Source organism: Pterocles gutturalis, unplaced genomic scaffold (assembly GCF_000699245.1).
Source record: "Pterocles gutturalis isolate BGI_N339 unplaced genomic scaffold, ASM69924v1 scaffold10696, whole genome shotgun sequence".
Lineage (NCBI taxonomy): Eukaryota > Metazoa > Chordata > Aves > Pterocliformes > Pteroclidae > Pterocles > Pterocles gutturalis.
This window is the reverse complement of record NW_010100426.1, coordinates 28,375-49,560: the sequence shown is the minus strand read 5'-3', so window position 1 is coordinate 49,560 and position 21,186 is coordinate 28,375. Positions and strand designations below refer to the sequence as shown.

The following is a 21,186-nucleotide window of genomic DNA, read 5'->3' as shown; positions in this document are numbered from 1 at the left end:
ACTTGCTCACAGTTCCTTCTTATATTTCAGCAGATGGCACTATAACTTAATTTCCCTGTATGCTATCAATATCTGGACATTTAATTCAACTTCACCGAATGTTTTTGTATTTGTAAATTTTTAAACCTCAAGAATGTTGCAAGTAATGGACCTCCAAGACAGCTGGAGAGGGTCTTCTTACAAGTGCATGTAGTGACAGAATGAGGAGTAATGGCTGTAAACTGAAAAACTGTAGTATAAACATAAAGAAATTCCTTTTGTGAATTTAGATAAGGTTGCATGCAAGTGGAAGGTATGCAACAAAGAAGGAGGTGGCAAAACCATACTGAAATACTAGTGCATCTCACAAGATGAATTTCACATAAGATAGGCCCAGTTAACTTCTCTTTCTCCCTCCCAAGTTTTTCCAACCTGAAACTTCTTAAAATGCAGTTGGGGGCATGAGATCTGGTTTTTTGTAAATTTTGCTACTGTTAGATTCTGTTCAGTATAGATAGCCCAGTCTTTGATTCGGTACTTCAAAATCATCCAGTATTATTCTCAACCTAACCTACAGCTATATGCTCTCTGGGGAAATTAAGATGGATTAGAGGTTTTGTGCATTTAAGTTCCTTTGTTTTTCACAATATAATGATGTCTATAAATATAAAAATTCATTGCAGTTGGAAATAGACTTCTTACAATACAATTATGTTCTCTACTTCATCAGCAATTTAAGATTTATTTTCACTAGATTAAGAAATTGTGGATTTTAGAAGAACCATGCTGATTACAAGGTTATGGTGAAGAAGGTATGGTAGGCTGTAAAATAGTTAAGATGCTTCTTCAACTATCTTATGCTTTTTCATGCTATTTATATGTGAGACCGGTGTTCATCAAAATACATATTTTTTCATTACTGAGTTGCTTGTATCCTAGCGATGCTCATCCTCTGTTTAAAACTCATGAAGGAGACCAAAAGAAATGTACAAATCCCAGTGTTGTTTTCTGAACACATCTTTTAAAACCTATGTTCTTTTTCTTGCAGTGAAAACTCACATGCAACAAGGATTAATTTCAGTTGCTGCCCGTACTGTGATAACACATCTAGTCAACCACTTAGGCCACTATCCTATGAGTGGAGGTCCTGCTATGCTAACCAGTCAAGTGTGTGAAAACAATGACAATCCATACAGCGAAAGTCCTGAACTTTCTCCTGAACTTTTTGAGAACCCAAACCTTCAGTTCTTTGTGTTAAACAATACTTCCCTGGTGTCTTGCATACAAATCCAAGCAGAAGACGACATGCCTGGGGGAGGACTGTCTGCTGGACTTGCATCTGCTAATTCAAATGTTAGAATTATAGTGCGTGATCTATCTGGCAAGTACTCATGGGATTCAGCCATTTTGTATGGACCATCATCTTTATGTGGATCTTCACAACAAACGTCTTTTGCACTTTCATTATCTCAGCAAGATAAACCAGAAGATGCTCTTTCATCTTTTGAGCATGTGGAGGATGTATCTGCAAGGGATGGAATTACACTCCAAGTAAAAAGGAAATTTAGAGACACTGTACCAACATGGGATACCATTAGGGATGAAGAAGATGCCCTTGATGAGCTCCTGCAGTATTTAGGTGTTACAAGCCCTGAATGCTTACAGAGAACTGGTGTCTCACTCAACATCCCTGCTCCTCAACCAGTCTGCATCTCAGAGAAGCAGGAGAATGATGTCATCAATGCAATTCTCAAACAGCACACAGAAGAGAGGGAGTTTGTTGAAAAACATTTCAATGATTTGAATATGAGGGCTATGGAGCAGGATGAGCCAACCTCACAAAAGCCCCAATCAGCATTTTACTACTGCAGATTACTTCTCAGTATACTGGGAATGAATTCTTGGGATAAAAGGTAAGAAGAAAAGACTCGCCATTTAAGAACTTTCTTTTAAGGAGTTGTGCTATTCTTACCATGTAATAGTAGTTGATCATAGAGTAGGTTAGGCCAAAAATACTCCAGACCAGCCAACAGAAGAGGAGAGGGGATGTGCAACTAAGGGGAAAATAGCAATTTTCTTCTGCATTTGAACCTGTCATTTAGAGAGACAGAAAGGGGGAACCTGTTACGTTTATTGCTATTTATATTCTTTCCTTAAAACAGTGCTGGAAGGCAAATGGAAGGAATGATAACTTTTCTAATAATCCTTTCACTAAGTGTACTAAGATATACTACCATGGGTAAAGAAGGCAGATTTTTTTATTTCTTTGCTTCCCGTGTATGTTCCTGCAAAAATCATTACCTTTCTGTGGCCGAGTGAGACTCCAAATGTGTCATATTCTCAGCTGTTGTGTTGCTGGACAGTGTCCTGCAGCTTTGCCTGCTAAGAGCATGTTTGGATGCAGCCTCAAAGCATTGCAACTGTGTTAGCTAACTAGAAAGATGTTTCCTTTACTATTTATTTCAACATTGGCAATGTTTGGGTATTGTTTAGAACAACAGGAGACAAGCCATGTTCAGTTACAAAAGTAACGTCTCTGTTTACTTTTGTTTTTGTTTGGATGTGGTTAGGTGTATATCTGCATATGCATGCAGGTATGTACAGATATTAGCATCCTAGAATTTAAAGGTCTTTCTGAAATGTTCTTTTGCCATAACTGTCAAATTCCATACTAGAGGCATTGAATTATTTTCTTACAATGAAGGGAAATGGATATTCTGTAAAACAAAAATAATATCACTGAGATATCACTGGAATCAGACAAAATTTTGATGTTATAACACTTCTTATTTGGATCTTTCATTCCTCAAGGCCGTCTGGTTTTGAACAGTACTGCTCTTAAACTCATTCCACTGTGTCTTATGGGAAACATCTTCAGAGTATAAAATAGTATAAAAGAAATGAAAAGTGCCTTTCTTGCTTTAACATATTGTTTTGTTTTTTCTTTAAATTGTTACAGCTGGCTGGGTGACCAGTGAGCTATGTTCTGCGCTCCTGCAATTCAGAACAGCAGAAGCTGTGTGTCAGTGCACTAGCTCCCTGGGACAGTACATTGTGGGAGTGTCTTTTGTCACAAAGCACATATATTTTGGCCTAGTAAAGTGTGCAGGTTATGTATGCATCAAAGTGAGTTCAGTCTGTTCCTCTGTAGCAAAGAGATGGATTTCAGTTGCATCCAATAGGCTGACAGAAAAAAGAGGAAAGAAGTAAAGGTTGTTCTCAGGACTATAATGGATATAGAAGATTTCCTGGAATAAAAAAGTTTTATGTATATTTAAAAACATATATCTTAATATATTATATTAAGATATTAATAGTCCTTTATAAAAGAAAGGACTATTGAAAAGGCAAAAGCATTTGCTGACTGTTCTTCCATGGACCTGGAAATGTTCTTGTACCGTTCTTGTACTGTTCTGTATCCATTAGTGAACCAGTGATAAGAGAGTTACAAATTTCTCTCTTTAGAAGGAGCTTTCATCTCCTGAAGAAAAATGAGAAGTTACTTCGAGAACTCAGAAATTTGGACTCAAGACAATGGTAAATTCTTTTAATGGGCACCAACTTATTTAAGTGTGCATGTACTTAAATGGCTCTAATTTGCTTAGATGTCAGAATCAAACTTTTAAAAAATTGTTTTGTAAATTATTCGTGCATTTTGCACTGTATTGTTGTTATTGGTGTTATATTGAAGTTACATTGGTGTTCTTTGTAGATTGAAACTCTGCAAGTAGAGTATAATGAGATAGAACAAACTCCAAAATAACTTAAAATTATGAACATCTGTATGTACGACATGGAATAGTTTTAAAACTTTGCTATATCAAAGTTTTAATAAAGATATTTGATAAATCACATTGTTAGCTTCAGCTAATTGTTTATATGTTTTCTAGTACTGTTAGTTGAAGAGATAGAATTCTAGTTGGAGTTGCAGCACAGAATTAAAAAGTTTGGGTTGTTTTTGTAGAAGTTGAAATAAAATCCAGCAGAGGCTTTAGAAGTGTGAGAAACCACTTTCAGTTGCTCCAGTGTCTGCTTAACAGCAAGCCGCGAACAGAAGACATTGCTGTAGTACGTAAAGATTCTTCATTCATCTGCATAAGCTGCATTTGCCCCAGCATTCCCAGGACACTGTCTGTAATGCCTGTTACAGGTCTAGCTCATTTCAGAAGCCCAGCTATTCTATTAGCAATTGGTACTGCCAGCACCATCCTACATCTTAGAAGTGATGAAAAGGCTAAATGCTCTTCATGTATGGCAAAACTTTAGGCTCTAGAGAAGACCAGACTAGAAAAGACAGAATAGGAATATGGAAATAGAGAATATAGAAATAAAGAACACCATATAGTTGTGCTTTACTTCCACTGTTTTTTTGGATGTTTTAAAAGCCATGCTCTGTGTGTTGTGCTTGAGTATTTTGGTTTCATGTTTTGGTAAAGGCACTGTTATGCAATAACCGTTCTCTGTTCTGCAGCCGAGAGACACACAAGATTGCAGTGTTTTATGTTGCTGAGGGACAAGAAGATAAACACTCCATTCTTACTAATACTGGGGGAAGTCAAGCCTATGAGGATTTTGTAGCTGGTCTTGGCTGGGAGGTATTTACTAAAATGTTTTTATCGTAAGTCTGTTTACAGAAAAATTACAGATCCTTTTAAATATTGTAAGCCTTTGGCTCATTAGCATTACTCACAAGTACTGAAGTACTGTTTTGCAAATAGGATGTATGGAAGAAGTCTGGTTTTAATTTCATTAGCAATATTGGCTATTTAATTCTAAGCTCTTTCAATTTAAGAAAGTTTTTGCAAGAAGAGGTGATTCTTTAATGTGCAGTCATGTACTTGGCTTTCATGGACTGATTAGGAGGGATCTTGATTTCCTTGTAGGCCTGTAAAGTGTTAAGTCCTTTGAAATTTGAGATTTGCTCAAATTTGGGAATCCAAAAAATACAAATGTGAGCTTCTCTTATGCTCCCTTCTTCCAGCCTTCCACTTCAGGCATTTATCTTTCCACTCACTCCGCTCCATGTCTCTTCCAGCAGTCAGAAATACTGCAGTGTACCCCACCATCTCTACAGACCTGAAACTCTTTAGTCACTAGTTAGATACTGTTACAAGGATTTCCTTTTTTGCATCCTTTCTTTCTGACCACCCAGGATTAACTGCCATTGTAAAGTTCAACTTGGCACTGTTGCACAGGAATCACTCCTGCTCCTGGCTGGCTGCATAAGAATTTGCAGGTTTTCTGTTCTTGTGACTTGTGTTCATCAGGAGTGTCCCATCGTATCTCTTATTTCTTACTCTTTAGGTGTATCAGAGCACTACTAGATTAGCTGTGTGGATAATGGCTCTGACTTTTCCACAGGAGCAGAGGAAAACTGCTAGAAGTCTGCTGACTGTGACACACATAGATGTTTATTTCTCACATTCCTGATTCTTCAGGAGAAAAAAAAACATTAGTGTCTTCAAATATCCTTCTTTAGTGGGTTAATTCTCTTAGCCTTTATTAGCTAGATGAAAGAGTTGCCAATTTGGGTTAATATTCTGTGATGAGACATGTAATATTTTAACCTTTATTAACAGAAAAGCAAATATATCCCATGTGGGCAGAGATTAAATGTATACACGTCTGAGATACAGCTTTCTATAGGCACTGTTGTAAAAGTGAAATAGCACATTAAACTTGCCTATTTATTTCAGTGCCAAACTATTTCCCATAGAACTAAGACTTACAAACTGATTTACGAATTTACAGTTAGTTTCCTGTGACTTTTTTTCATATTCACAGAATGAAAATTTCTCAAGAAATATATGAAAGGTAACGAGATTTTAAAATTGTCTGGCTCTCACACAGGGTTTCTTCAGAGCTCAGGTCAAGTCTGATGTATCACAGAATATAAAAAAATTCAAAAAGCACATGTAAGTGACTACAGTCAACTGATCAGGGAATAATGTAGTAAATATTAATTTACACAAGCTTTCCTTTTCTCTAACCTCATCTTCCCGACAGCATCTGTGGTGACTGTGAAATACAGAATGCCGCTGCATTGCAGTTGATTTCCACTCTAGTCAGTGAGTCTGAGCAATTTTAGAAAAGCATGACTGTACTGTTGTGAAAAGGATCTTCACTTCTAAAAATTCAGTTGAAAGTGGATCTTAAATTGTGAAGTATTTTAAACCTGATAACTTTATTTTCTTCTAAAGCTTCCTGGGCTTTATTTCTAGGTAAATCTCACAAACCATTGTGGCTTCATGGGAGGACTGCAAAAAAACAAAAGCACTGGATTGACCACTCCATATTTTGCTACCTCAACAGTAGAAGTAATATTCCATGTGTCAACAAGAATGCCTTCCGATTCAGATGACTCTTTAACAAAAAAAGTAGGTGTTTATGAATAACAGATTTTCTTTTGATAATAAACCCAGAGAAATTGGAGTCAAAGAAAATCCAGTACCTCTTCTAAAAAAAACAGAAAATGTTGTAACACCTTTACCTGCTAATAGTATTTTACTGAAATAGGTTAAGCCATATAAATTATTTTCTACCAATTTCTAATTTTGTCATACTGGAGATTTTTGCCATCATTGCAGCTGCTGGCAGGATCACATGTATAGTGGTGAAAAATGCCAGGAGGTAATGATTTGTGTAGAAGAAAAAGCATTATATCTCAATGATGTTTTGGTACTTTGAGACTTTAAATGACAAGTAATAAATACATGGCAAGTACTTTCTAAGATGACTTTTTATTCACTTAAGAGTCACGTCCTGGCTATTAACATAACTTGCCCTTTAAAAAAATTAAACATTTAAAGAATTCAACAATTTTTATTGTATATAAGGTGTTTTATCTTGGAGCAGGCACAGATGCTCAACAGTGATATGATCTTTCACAGCCATTGTAAGTAAAGAATGGTTTACTGTATTGGTATTTTTTTCTTTAGAATTTAATAAATTCCACATTAGTGATAATAAGTTACAGTCTCAAGCATGTGTCCTACTATAAATGAACAATTGACTATCATTAGACTGTCCCCTGTCCTGCGTACATACATCTTCAGATGTGCTAATCCATTCGGTAGACACGTTAATGAGCACTGGTTGAAGTGTAATATTGGAGGAACTGAAGCTGGTTGACCTCAGCATGGAGTTTAATACTTGTAATTAAATTAGACAGTAGACAGTTAGTAAAGAGAGAAATAGCCATGCCTCTGGCAAGCTTCAATTATTAATGACTTTTTTGTTCTTTGTGTTCAACTTGAAGAAAAAAATATTATTGTTATAGACTGACTATGAGTTTTAACTTCTCACTGTCACATCTTAGGTTGCTTTGTTTGGAGGGGTTTTTTTTTTAATTAAAAAATGTTTTTTCTTGTGTGCCTATGGTGCTGGGTCCTTTCTGTTCTTTATCTCCTGAAGTAGAGCCAGGGTAATACTTAGGTTACTAAATGATTTATAGAAGTGGTTTAATATCAAAAATAACAAATTTTAACGTGAGATTGTTGCTATTGTTCTAGTGCAGAACAGTGTGTATGTATGTATTATTTTTCTAAGTTCACTGGCTTCTGTATTTTTTACAAAGAAACGTAGTTTTATAAAACACAGCTTTTAATTATCCTTACAATGTTTGTTTATAATCTGCTTGAATTAGAGCAGTAAAGAGGAAGGTGTGTCACAGTGAAAAGTAATTAATAACAAATAATTTGCAAATGCTGTGGACTTCAGCAGAACACACAGGCAGGATCTCAGAGCTGTTCCCAGGAGCACCCTGAGTCTGCGTGTAGCTGTTCCTGCCAGGCGAGGTTCAGTGCTGGTGCAGGCCTCCTGTGATTTAGGTTGTGAAAATGGTGTCAGCTGGACTTCTTAACAACTCCAATTTGCCCCAGGCCTATTTTTCTTCATCTTTACCCACAATCTAACTCATCAGTAGTTTGGAATATTTGAGGTCTGTATGGATATGTAGAGGGTATCAAAAGATTTGGATTATATTTGTAGTTCAGCTACTGATGGGCTGTTTAACTGAGATACTTTATTTCTGTGTGAATTTCTTTCCTCTTCTTCCTTGTTGTGTGTTTTTTGTTCTTTTTAAGCCCAGTTTTGCCATGAATGGAGGCTTGTGACCTGCCTTTATGTCTCTCCTCTCTTCCCTTTAGGCCCATTTCAATTGCATTTAATAGATACATGTTTCAAAGGTGTTCACTTGAAGTTTAATGAAGATAGGCTAAGTAAAAGAGATAGAGACTCTTAGTGCTCCTGCTCAGCATGTAAAGATGGCATGGGAAGGAGCGTTGGACATCAAGGAACCAGCACCAGAGGGAGATGCTATGAAAGTGATCCCAAACTTCAGAAAAGAATCAACTGAAGTTTGCATCTTGGGAGAAACCAGCAAGTGGTGTCGGGAGACATGAGTAGGAAAACAGGCTTAATTCTTTTAGTTCTGCAACTGCTTGTCTTGCTTAAACTGAACACATCAGCAGAAGGAATGTGTTTTACAATATGCTGTCTGGTGTACACACACTATGGGGGGGGCCTCAAAATCATTTAAGAGCCATGTGTGTGCTAACAATTGTTGTCATTCTAAGTGCATGTACTGCTCATGACCTCCAGAGAAGTTTTGAGCTTCTCTACCAGTCTTTCATGTGCTTTCTTTGTCTTATGTCGTTCAATGAGAGAAAAACAAGGAAACTTGCAGTAGCTGGCTTAGAACTGCTGCTGGTTTTTATATTGTAAATGTGCCTCAAGGTGCATGATAGGTTCATCTTATAAATGGAAATCAAATTAAATTAAAACAAAACTTCTTCCTGCCAGTTGAGCCACTGCAAAATCAAGATTCTGCTGTTTCAGAGGCTAAGCCAATTTTAAACTTATTTTCCATCAGTCTTACAGAGTAGTAAATAAAACTTCTAAGTGTCTTGGATACCTCTGAAGCATTTGTTTCTGAAGACATGAACAGGAGCAAGAAAATACATTAATTAGGGAGAACAGATTAAAATCTTCTGAATGTGTAAAGGAACTTAACATTGAAATTATATATAAAATAGGTATTTAATTTGCAAACAGTAAATTAAAGATTTAGTGCTGATAGTGCAATCCATTTTGTTTTTCTTAGAATTAAAGGTTAGAGTTAAAAGTATTTACACTACCCTTACAAGAACAAACTTGTGAAGAAAATATCAGGATTAAATTAAACTGTGAAGACTCAGTTCACAGAGTGAGAAAGGTTGTATGTGTGCCTCTACAGCTTATCACATCTATAGCTCCTCCTTCCTTAGCCTGATAAAGGAGTGAAGGCATTGTAGGTGAGAATATTAGACACAAGATATGTAAATAAAAAGTAGTAATGTTATTAATGATTGGAATACTAATTCATCTTGGGCTTTGGGTGTATTACATGATTCTGGGCTTTTCTAATTGTGGTATTAGCATGTATTGGGAACTTGGAGGTTTATGGATGTAAATTATTAGTACAATGTTTTTTTGAAGTTACAGCTGCTTATAAAAAGAGAACAAACAAACACACCATAGTTGTTGAAACAAAGTTTTGTGAAAAATTAACTGGAGGGTACATATGCTGTACACAGCAGTGCTGCTTACGTTTAATGGGCAAAAGAAGCTGCAGTAAGCCATTACTTCAGATGTTTCTGCTCCTTCTGTTCTTTTTGTAATGAACACTTTCATTTTTGAAGAAGAAAAAAGTTGGGGCAAGCTGTTGTATCATAAGAAAATATAATAGCCTTTTTTCTCCCTCCCTTAGGTAAGTGGGTATTAGAAATTACAGTAATTTTGGCAAGAGTTCAAGGGTTAATGCAACAGATAAATAAAAGGAATTTTCTGTAAATTGAGCCCTGCATTATTTCACTTGTCTTGCCTTTCCAGACCTAACTCATTTAATTTTAAAAAGTAAATACTTAAATTCTTCCTGACAGTGTGCTTTGCTTTTACTATCGTTTATTACTTCAATTATACTTGGTATCACTTAGAACAATCTGCCATTTGGAAATTTCAGTATAGCCTGCAGCTTAGTATTAAGTCTGGCTGCTATTGTAACATGTACAGCATATGACACTAATGTATCAAAATTAGATTTGATCATCCCTCCTGGTTATATTTATTTCACATTTCTTTTGTATTCAGTTAACATAAATGTATTAGGAGAGCTGACACATGATGATGGCTATAGAGTAAGAATATTTTTAAGTATTTTGAGTTAAATTTGAAATTTCAGGTAACCTAACAGTCGGTCATTTTTATATATTTGTTTTAATGAAGTAGAGTTTCAAAGCAAGCCTAAAAAAAAAAATCTGTTTGTCTCTGACATCTCCTCAGGGCTGTCTTCCCGACAGCTCGGGTTCAAAATGGCTAAAACAGAGCTCTTAATCTCTTTCTCATTGCCACCTTTATGGATCACCATGGATAACATGGCCATTGTGCCTGTCACTTGTGCCCATAGCCTGAAATAATCTTTAATTTGCTCGACTTTCTGGATTTTTACATTCAGTCTGTGCTTAAGACACCGTTCTTTTTTTCTGCATGACATTTCTTGCAACATAGCCTTTCCGCAGAGACACAGTTAAAATTTACAACTGCAGTTTTGATTGCTGAACCTTCCTTTCTCTGGGCTTGACACTTAATTCTTGAAGAATGCTGCTGTAGAAGACATTCTTCTAATCTTTAACACCTTTTTACAGTTTCTTTGCACTTTTCCATCTTCATTTTGTGTCTTGCCTTATGCTTAGGTAATGAAGTCTCTAAGCAGTTTGATCTGCATTTATGCAGTATTTAGCATTTTGGAATATTGGTGGGTAACCTATAGTTCAAGTGTTTCAGCCTCTCAGTGTACTACTGGTTACTTGAAGAATAACATTATTTTAGAGATTTTTAGTATTTATATTATTGCTGTATCTTAACATGTCTAATAAGGATTTACACTTTGCTTACTGTGATTGCTGCACATACAAGGTTGTAAATTTAGGAAGACATGGCCAGGAAATGTGAAGATGTAGTGGCTTACACAACTGGTGGTGAGTTTTGAGTACCCATTGACACAGATTTCAGTCTTGGTGCCTGTACGTTCTGTGTGCACCAAATCTGATTCTGTTAGATAACTTCAGGACCACACCACCTTCTCAGGAAACCGTGTTGCTGTCTGTCCTTTAGGTTTCAGTGAGCAGATGTGGTTGTAGCTCAGTATCTTCATACCATTTGTGTCCAAGACACTGAATTCTGGGATGCTTCCGGTTCAATACAAAGACATAAAGAATCCAGATTGAGTTGAAAGAGGTCAGGCTCTGGCTTTCCTGTAGTGTAATAATTACAGGGAATGGTGGATTTGCCAAATGTTTGCTGTGCTTGCAGGAGGGTTTTGTCACGTAGCACTGCTCAATTTCAGGACCCTTAAACAGGGAACTGAAAAATTAGTAAGAAAAACTGAAATTCTTCTTTCCAAAAGTTTACATAAAACCTAGCAGACCTTGGAAAGTTTTTCAAGATAATTTCAGGTATTGGATCTCTTCCATGAATCAAGTGTTGTTGATGAGTCAAGTTGCCACCATTCAAGCTTTCTCATAAGCTTTGCTCGCTGACCAAGGTGAGGACATCTGAAAGAAGCAATAGGAGCAGTATCTTAGTGTCAGGGTGTCTTCTGGTCTGCTCTTGAAAAAGGAACAGAATGACTTATCCAGAATTTGATTCTTCTCCAAACATAAAGATGAAATCTTCAACACCCAATATTGTTTACTTGCCTATTATTTTTGTTAGTGTTCTACCTCCTATAATGGAAACAAGGTATTGATCATAGTTTTGATCTTGAGTACTTTACATCTTGTCATAAACCACCATTCAAGGTTTATACCATCATCCACCTACTTGCGCCATCTGATTTTGACTCTCAATCCATTATATGTCACAGAAATGCCGTTCTACCCTTTACTCAAACTGGATTTTTGTCAAATCATTCTTGGTAGTAACCATGAGATGAAACACACCTGACAGGACTTGGAACTCGTTGAAATAATCTGGTTCATTTTTCTTTTCCTCTGAAGAAATTAGTGCTTTTAGCCTGGAATGTATCCTCACACCTCTGTGGGGGTATGAAACAAACTTTGAAACTGGAGAGAAAAGTCACTAATAGCTTCAACACATTTGGTGTCCAAAAATATGTCCCCCTTTTCAGTAGTCCTCCTCCTGAAATAACTACACAATACACTTTTATTACACCAAAATCAGTGTCAGTCTGATGTGAAAGCGTGCGTCGCTAGCAATGCTCAGTCTGTGTAGCTTTCACAGAAGTGCAAGAGCTGATGTCTTGTCAGATTAGCGGCAGTTATCAGTAACAGGTACACAGGGGACGACCTTTGATAAATGAAATTCAGAAGCAGTGATGCCCTCAAGAAGTTGGACTGTCTAAACTCTCTATATGTTTTTGATTTTAAAGCCATTTATTTGGCATGTGCCCTGTCACCATTCCTTGTTTCCAGCAATGTTTGAGTTTGTTGTCTTTGAGTCCAAAGACAGTAAATAAAGGAGGGCTTATTCTTCTAGTAAATAGTTCAGTATTGCTGAATTAGGAATGGTGCAGTGCAGTGATGGGTGTATCAGTCCTAGTTCTTCTCTTCGGCAGTCAGTTCAATGAGTTCGGTTCAGTCAGTACACCAGGTGGCCATCCCTCAGTCTAGGGTCATGTAGTTTTTTCATATTCCACAAGATTTCATATCTGAGCTGATTTGCCTCTTGCTTTCTCTTTGGGTGGCAGCCTCATCCTCCCTGAGCTTTTTGATTGCTGACAACCAGTATAAACTTTCAGATAAAACGAAGATAGCATTCCAGGAGGTTTTGTAATATAAACAAGTGAATACTTGCAATGACATGTCTCTGATCACTGTGTATATGTTTTGCTTTTATTTAGAGTGCAATTACATTCTGAAAATGAATACAGAAAATTGTTGCCTTTTTATATACAATAACTTCTTATAAGTGCTCAGATTAGTATCTGCATGTCACCTGTCCTTTGAATAGCATCAAGGAAATTATTTGACAAATTCTACCTACCTAAAGCTGTGCAAACACTGAAAACTGTGGGTGAAGACAGTTGTCATCTATAACTGGTGATGCACAAGGAGGGAAAAAATGGGATTTCAGCTTGAATTTTCAGAAATAGCCCTTACTGGAAAGAAACTACTGTTTAATAATCTGAATGTATTTGATCAGCATATGAAAAGCCTCTCTCCATGATGTTGACATTTGTTTATCAGATGGTAATGTTTAGCAGAAGGAGCATTTTGGAGCTTCAGTGCAGATAATTCCAAAGTGCTCAGTATTTTCCTTAATCTGGTTATATGATTACAACTGAGGACACAGCATGGATTTTGAGGAACCCATTTGGCCATTCTGAGCCAAATCAAGAGCCATTTTGGGTTTTTTGGGGACAGGGTAAGTTTTTTGTACAAAGGCATAAAAGTTTCATGGGAAATGAGTGTTTAGTTTAGTTAATCTAGGGGCTACAGAAAATGCAGAAGCAATTCTTCTTTAAAAGGGGGTTTTTTTTTGTAATAGCCAGTTTGAAATTTGTCTAGAATTATTAAAGACTGATCAAATACATAGCCTTTAAACAGATGTTTGTTCGTATACTTTAAAAACCTCATATAGAATTTAGTAATTCACTGCCTGTCACTGATGGCAATCTTGAAAGCATTTTAGTAAATGCAGATTGTATCACTCTGCATTCTTGAGATAATATCAACAAAATTTTAGCTTTCAGTAGAAAACAGATATTGATGTATCTGTTAATTTAAATAGACATTAGCACCAATGTATAAAAATCTATAGCACAAACCAATACTGTGAACTAATAGCGTCATTTAAATTGTAAGAGAACTACTGTGTCATAAGGTTATTTTATTAATTTTTAATTTTTTCTTTTTGGTGGGTTTGTCCTTTTGTAATACGAACATTTAGTATAGCTGTATGGCTATAGGATCTATAAAAACTGATGGAGTTTTATCCCTGCTTTTCCAGCTAAGACATTTAGGAAATGATGAAGTACACATTGTCTGGTCAGAGCATACTCGAGACTACAGAAGAGGAATAATTCCAACAGAATTTGGTGATGTTCTTATAGTTATCTATCCCATGAAAAACCATATGTTCAGTATCCAAATCATGAAAAAACCTGAGGTAAGGGGGTTTTTTTCTTTTGTGTTTCCTTTGTATGTTTAATATGAACTGAGTTTTGTTTAAAATCTGAGCTTTTGGTATAATAGATTGATCCAACAAGGTCATGTGTGTTTAATATTGACAATCGTGGTGTGGTAGGAGGAAGAGGAAGAGCTCAATGAGTACAGTGCTTAGTAAAATCAGTGACCAGAAATTGCAAAGGCCTGATCCTATCAAGCATATCTGCTAACATCATAAACTGGAAGCAAATGTAGAATATTCTCTGTTATCATTTAAATATTAAAATAAACCTGGCAAACTTTTTAATCAAATTTGATACGTGACTGTAGGAGTTGAATAACAGCCTGCTCCAGCTTTCTCAATCCATGTCATATTCCCCTTTCTTCTGTTCAAAGCTAGTTTTCACTTTTTCATTGCCTCCACACAAGAATTTGCAGATTAATTCAGCAAAGCAAGACCATTCAACTACTAGGCATGTGATTCTTTCTAATGACTGTTCCTCAAATGTCTGTGCTGGCCCTGTTCTTAAAACAAGCAAACACTGCCTGAGTAAAAGTAGTCGTTAGTGTTTGTACTGCGTGATTTCTGTGTGTGATGTCACTCACCATTAGTTTTTATACTTTAAATATTAGAACTCTTTCTAAAAGCACTAATATTAATAAATGAGGCATGACAGAAATAGGATTCCCTCTATATGATGACTACCTCTATCTGATGATAGGCATGAAATGATGCCCAGTACATGGTCTTGTTACTACTGGGTTACTTATGTTTTCAGTTAATGAGTATAATCTTTCTCTTATAAATACAAAGAGCTGCATTATTGGGAGTGCGCAGGTTAAGAAGGAAAAGAAAACTGCTGAGAGCAGGGATTGTTGTTAGTGCAACAAGAAGTCCTTGTGTGTGAAAAAATAAATGCCTTCCATCAGATTTCAGTATTCTCAAAACTACATTAAATGACGGATGGCAAAAATAATACAGGAAACTAAAATTCTTTTGCAGCATTGGTTTCATCTTAGCAGGAAGAATATTTAGTGTACTGTCTGCTCACTTTGCTGGTGTGATGCATGAAGTTTGCTCTTAACGTGCTTCATGTTAGGAGTTTCAAAACTTTATTCACATCTACAAGAAATAAAGATACTTAATAAAGTTTTAATTCCTTTTTTATAATTGCAAAATAATGATGTAATGCCAGATAAGATCCATCTGTTCTGTAAACCTTTTGGGTGCTACCAATACTGAAGATAAAGATTTTCTACTGATCTCACAGCTAAGGCTTTACACTTAGGGTTCAAAAAGGCCAAACTTTCACCACAGATTTCTCCTGTGAAGGGCTTACAGTCCATTTGTATAGATACAACTGAAAGGAAGAAGAACAGATAGAAGAACAAAAGAAAACGGTAGGTGAGGGCTGGTCCACCAGTAATTGTACACACTGTTCCACATTTAGTTGGTCCTTACAGACATGTTATATCTAAAGCTATGATAAACATTATTTTAAAATTTGAGTAATTATTCCTTTTGCATACTGCCACCTACAATATTGTTATCTCATTTTTCGACCTCATAAACATCACATGCATGACTCTTCCTAGGACTTTGGCAGCAAGTGTTGGAAGTAAGCTTTGATGAGTCATAGTATTCAAATGGTTGCTTAATTTTCTTCAAATGCTGTGTTATCTGTTACCGAGGATATCAAGCAGTTATATGGCTGTGTATTTCCACAAGAGAAAAGGTCTGTCATGGAGCACAATAACTGGTCTGATTACCTATCAATAAGGAGAAAAAAAATTATATATTTGAGTGCTCTATTGTTAATGTTGATTGCTAATTGTTATTGCTAAGAACTTGCTTTATGTTGAATTTCTTAATTTTTTATTCAGGTTCCATTTTTTGGTCCACTCTTTGATGGTGCTATTGTGAATGGAAAAATTCTTCCTATTATGGTTCGTGCAACAGCTATAAATGCAAGCCGTGCATTGAAATCATTAATCCCATTATACCAAAACTTGTATCCTTTCACTCAAATGGTTTCCAGGTCATATACATTCCCTTGCAGTTCTACAGATATGATCTTCGTGTTTTCTGTCATCTTATATCTCTGTCAGATTTATATAGGGAAAATATTTTCAGTTTTTTATGGTGATGGTGCCTTTAAGAAACTTAAACCCATAGAAAAAAATTCAGGTGAACACCAGCTTTTTAAATTAAGTCAAGAATAGATTCGGTGATCTGAACAGGTGAAAAATCACTGTTTCTAGTATTTTGTAACATGTACTTTGTACACTTTTTGTTAAAATTATTTTAATGGCCATTTTGTGAGTAGACTTTCTAAAATAGCAATGTCATGGTGTTAATAATCTTTCTTTCCTTAAAGACTGAGTATTTATCCAGTATTAGTGTGACTTAGCTTTTGTTCTCTAGTTCCAAGAAGGATACAAACATTGTTGTCCTTCAAGATGACAATTTTTTTGGATTTTTGTCATAAAGATTTTGTTATTCAGCTGAGAATACAAAGTTGTTGTCGAAATGACCTTAGTGTCTTTGTAACGCTGTCAGAAAAGGTTATCTCTCTCCGGTGGTGGTGTGAGGTTTTTTTTTTTTTTTTTTTTTTGGTTGGAACTGAATTGTAATTTTTGAAAGGTCTGCTTTTGGAAGAATAAGGAAAAAAAACCATAAGGTAAGTCAGTCAATATACCTCTCCCCTTCTTAAGACTGAGTTCAGTTATATACCTGTTAGTTAAATCAACAAGAACATACTGATTTTTAATTTCATAAATTGAAAGAAAAGTTTAATTTTTGATCCAAAATAAAATTCTATGCTTGATTTCCGCCCAAGCTGGAGATATTTGTATTTGTCATGTGAAAGATTGTTGCTAAAATATTCTGCTTTTTCTAAGGCTGACTGTTAATACTCAGAGTTTTTGGATTAGATATGATGAAGTGGATTTACAGATGAATGATGGATGGTGTTTGATGTGATCACATTAAATGACGTTTGTGCCCTTTCCATAGATGACAGATGTTGATTCATTGTATTTTTATGTGTGGAAAGGTCCGATCTTTGTCATTACGCAAGTGGCTTAATCAAAGAATTTAAAATGTATTATCATGATTATACCGTGAAAAGTGATGGCTTATAGAATCATATTGATGTATAGTGATGAGCAATTGGAAAACAATTTACTTTGAAATAGTAAACTTTCAGTGCTAAAAAAAAAACCCCACAGACTTCTATGTTTAAACTTCTTTACAGAATATGGAAGTTGTAATAAATTCCTTGGCCATAGCTTGCCAGCTCAGTGTCAGAATTGGCCGGTTCCTAAGAGCTGTGTATTGCACATTCAGTTTTAGTTCAGTTCTACAAATTGTACTTTTTATATGGATCAAATCATTGAATGTCATATATGACATAATGTGGCCTCCATTAAAATGTTGATATTTGTCTCCTATTTTGGTTAGCATGATAACTGGAAAGCATTATATATATATTTAATATAGGTTTTGTGTCATGACTTGGTAAGCTTGTGAAGCACCGGTGGATTGCGCACTGATGTTAAAGGGCAGCTTTGTTAAGTAGAAATTTTTTTTCCACCTGGCTTGTACTATCTTATGTTCAGTGCTTTGTATAATACTTTAGAAATTAAAATGGGGGTGTGGGCAGTTCTTTAAAAGCTGTTTGCTTGGCATGAAATTAGAAAAAACTCTACAAACTTCCCTGGCTTGAATTAAGCTATGGTGGAGTCAGTTGTGTCAGTGGAGAGCAACAAAATATGTTAAACTTCAAAGTTTGGCCTAGCTCTCAGTGGTTTAAAAAACTCTTGATTAAAAACGTTCTGGGCATGTTCTTGGTGTTCAACCAGTGGCCAGATTTGAGGCCAAGAAGGAATTTCCCTCATAGAAGAATGGCAAGGATCGGTGGGTGTTTCCTGTAACATGGACATGGTCTGTTAACTAGGAATATTTGAAAATTAAATCTAATTATGTCCCTGCAATAGCGCGGGGTATTGAAGATGTCAGGGATTGTCTTGAGTGTCTCCCGCTTTTTTCCTCTGGCATAGTTTAGCTATGGATGTAGCCACTCACCTACTGGCTTTAAGTTTGTTGCGGGCTGAAGGGCAGGAGTACTTTATGGTCTGTGGTTAAATAGCTTTTCTGGAGACCCTGCCAGACTTAATGTCTCTTGTGGAAGACAAAGCGGAGACCGAGCTGGAAAAGTGAAGCTGATAATCAAGGCTTCCCACATGGCTAGGAACATAATGATGATAATGGTGTCAGTGAAGGACTTCTGGTCTGCTTGAAATTAATTTTTGCTTACTTATGAGTGTCTAATACACTGGAGTAGTGTTAGTTTATTAGGAACTTTGATGATGGTTAGTAGAAACCCAGTTGAATATGGATCTTGAGGAAACAAGAGTACTTGAGACTTCTGTCAAACAGAACACCTTTCAGGCCCTACACCTCTGTATTAGCTCTCCTTTTACTGTAGTAGACCAGCAGAAATAGTTAATTTCAAAGCCAGCATCAGTGTGCGGATGTCTCTGTGCCTGCAGGTGTGTGGTTCGTTTCACTGCACTGTGTAGTACTTGGTGGGCACCTTTTGACTTGGTGGGGATTGATGATATGTATGTAGATCTGTGCTTATCCATTTTTGAGGAATGTTTACGATGTCACGTTGCAGATCTTTGTGGTGATGGATCATGCTAAATGCTTCATTAAACTAGGACGGTTTTGGCCTGCTTGTGTATGGGATGTGAAGAAAGTGACACTGAGTTTGGCCCTCCTACTTCCAAGGAGGGCTTATCTGTCCTCCGAGTTAGTGCATTTTCTAAGTGCAGACCTGACTGAAAAAATCAGCTGTCATTTGTAATCAGCAGGGATATTCAGTCCTCTTCATGTAACCTGATTGCAACTTTTTCCTTATTGCGCTAGTCTGCTAATCATGATGTGGCAATGGGTAGTACGTGTGAATAGTATAATAGTGGTTGCATGGATACAGGAAATTCTGCTCATCTCCCTTTTATAGTCTGCTCCAACTTTGAGCAGGTATTGTACAGTCTGCAGTAGCTTTCTGAGATTGACATATTCTGTCAATCACCTTCCACTTTCTGATGTTATTTTGATACTTTTGATAGCAAACTTAAATCTTCAAAGTCTTTTGCTATCTGATTTTGTTAATGATTTTTAAATATTTAATCTGCTCTGTGTTTTTATTCTTTACTTGGAATACTATAATTATGTTTCCATATTGTAGTATTTTAAGATTAAAAATTTACTAAATTTATCAGCAAACATCAGTCGGGCATGGCAGGTATCCTGCTTGAACTTCATGCTTGACATATTTATTGCTGCAGCAGCATGAAGAGAATATTGCCATTTTGGGTGGAGTTTCTACATTGATTTCCTTTAGTTTCGGAATTTGCTTTAGTTTCCCCTTTGAGGATTCTGCAGTCCCTCACTGTCTTTTGGTGACCTGGCTTTCTTGTAGCAGTACCCCCGCACGGACAGGCAGCATATACACACACAGTAGCAGGTGATGCACACAGAATACTTGTATTGTCTTGCTAATGTCACAGCAGTACCCTACCCCCCTCTCTATCTCATAGATAATGTGTTTCTTCTTATTGCATTTGTTGGCGTAGTAAGAAGTACATGCGTATCTCCTGAATACACTCCAGCTGCACATACGCTAGGAAAACTTTTGAGACTCGTAACTGCAAGTGTAATAATGAGGCTGAATGTTGAGAACAATCATTTTCACTGTGATGTAGAATAAGGAGGCTGGTATTTAGAGGATTGTTCAATACTCTTTATTTACTAAATTGCATTGAAATTCCTGATAGGAATAGTTTTATTCATGGCTTGCATCTCAGAGCAAGCACTTTGTCACATTCTGAATTCAGAACCTACCATGTGTAGAAAATGGATCAGTACTAAATATTTTGAACAATTGAAAGAGTGGCTTCCTGTAAAATTTGTCTTGAACTTCCTGAATAAACAACAGATGTTAGCTAGGTGCCACAAGATACACCAAGATAATGTTCTTTGCTTGGCATGGTAGGCACCTCCAGTGATCTAGCGTGTTAAAATCATTGCAACAAAACAGGAAAAATACTAGAAACATTTTGGGAGGGAAATTCCAGTTGTGAAACAACTAATGTTATTTTTTGCACATTGTGCCAGAAGTTTTGGAGCGTTAACAATTATTCCAAACTATCTACACCCCAGGTAGTGCAATTCAGACACCATTCTTTTCTGTCTTGCATAGTATTCCCCTCCCAAAGGATGCTACCTAATATGTAGCTAGACACACAGTAAGAAAACCTATTTAACATCTTTTAAATTTCAAATTTGTTAAGATTTTAGAACACCTGGAATATTGATGGCTGTTTTATCCATAATCATAAGAGCATAATTTTCATTTCTTTATAATAATCTACAAAGTCTTTGACCTAATGCCAAGAATTGGCATTTCTTTTTTGGGGTTTCTTTTTTCTGGTCATGCGAAACAGATTAATTTAAATAGCAAAGACATAATGCTGTTTTAATTATTCCATCTGTAAAATATTATAGAATAAATCTTAATGATTGGATAAATCAATATTTTTTATCAAAACTGGAAAGTTTACATCCTCCTATCTTTTTTCGACACTGTATTCCTAAGCAGCTGGTACTTGGTGTATTGTAGCTATCCATTTTAGACAGTTGTCTTCCTGAGAAAGGGAAGATATTAACCCCATATGGTATCTGATAAGACAGTAACTTCTTTATGACTAAAGTAATGTGTTTGAGTGGTTCGTTAAAAGTTTCCTCTGTATTAAAAACTCGTAGCTCAGAGGAAGGTTTCTTGCTTAATGTGATACTCAACTGTCCCAAGAAAGGGTTTTATTGGAACTGGTAGTGACACTGTTTGTTGTGCCTGCTTGATGCTTGCCTGCCTCAAGGCAGAGTTTCAGACATAGGAATGCTTATCTTTAAAAAAGAAATTGTTCATTATTAGTGACATGTAGTGAGCAAAGAGTATTCTTCAGATTCTCTGGC

General features: G+C 36.2%; 1 protein-coding gene across 1 annotated transcript in view; it reads left to right on the top strand.

Annotated features, from left to right (window-relative positions):
- Positions 1 to 21,186, top strand: part of RALGAPA1 (Ral GTPase activating protein, alpha subunit 1 (catalytic)) — a gene marked incomplete at its 5' end in the record, with an annotated part of 111,191 nt that overhangs the window by 63,289 nt on the left and 26,716 nt on the right. The window contains 6 exons of the mRNA XM_010079756.1: positions 1,028 to 1,892; positions 3,445 to 3,516; positions 4,451 to 4,574; positions 6,201 to 6,356; positions 13,987 to 14,145; positions 16,029 to 16,156. Of these exons, the coding sequence (XP_010078058.1) occupies positions 1,028 to 1,892; positions 3,445 to 3,516; positions 4,451 to 4,574; positions 6,201 to 6,356; positions 13,987 to 14,145; positions 16,029 to 16,156 (1,504 nt within the window). The remainder of the gene's footprint in view (positions 1 to 1,027; positions 1,893 to 3,444; positions 3,517 to 4,450; positions 4,575 to 6,200; positions 6,357 to 13,986; positions 14,146 to 16,028; positions 16,157 to 21,186) is intronic.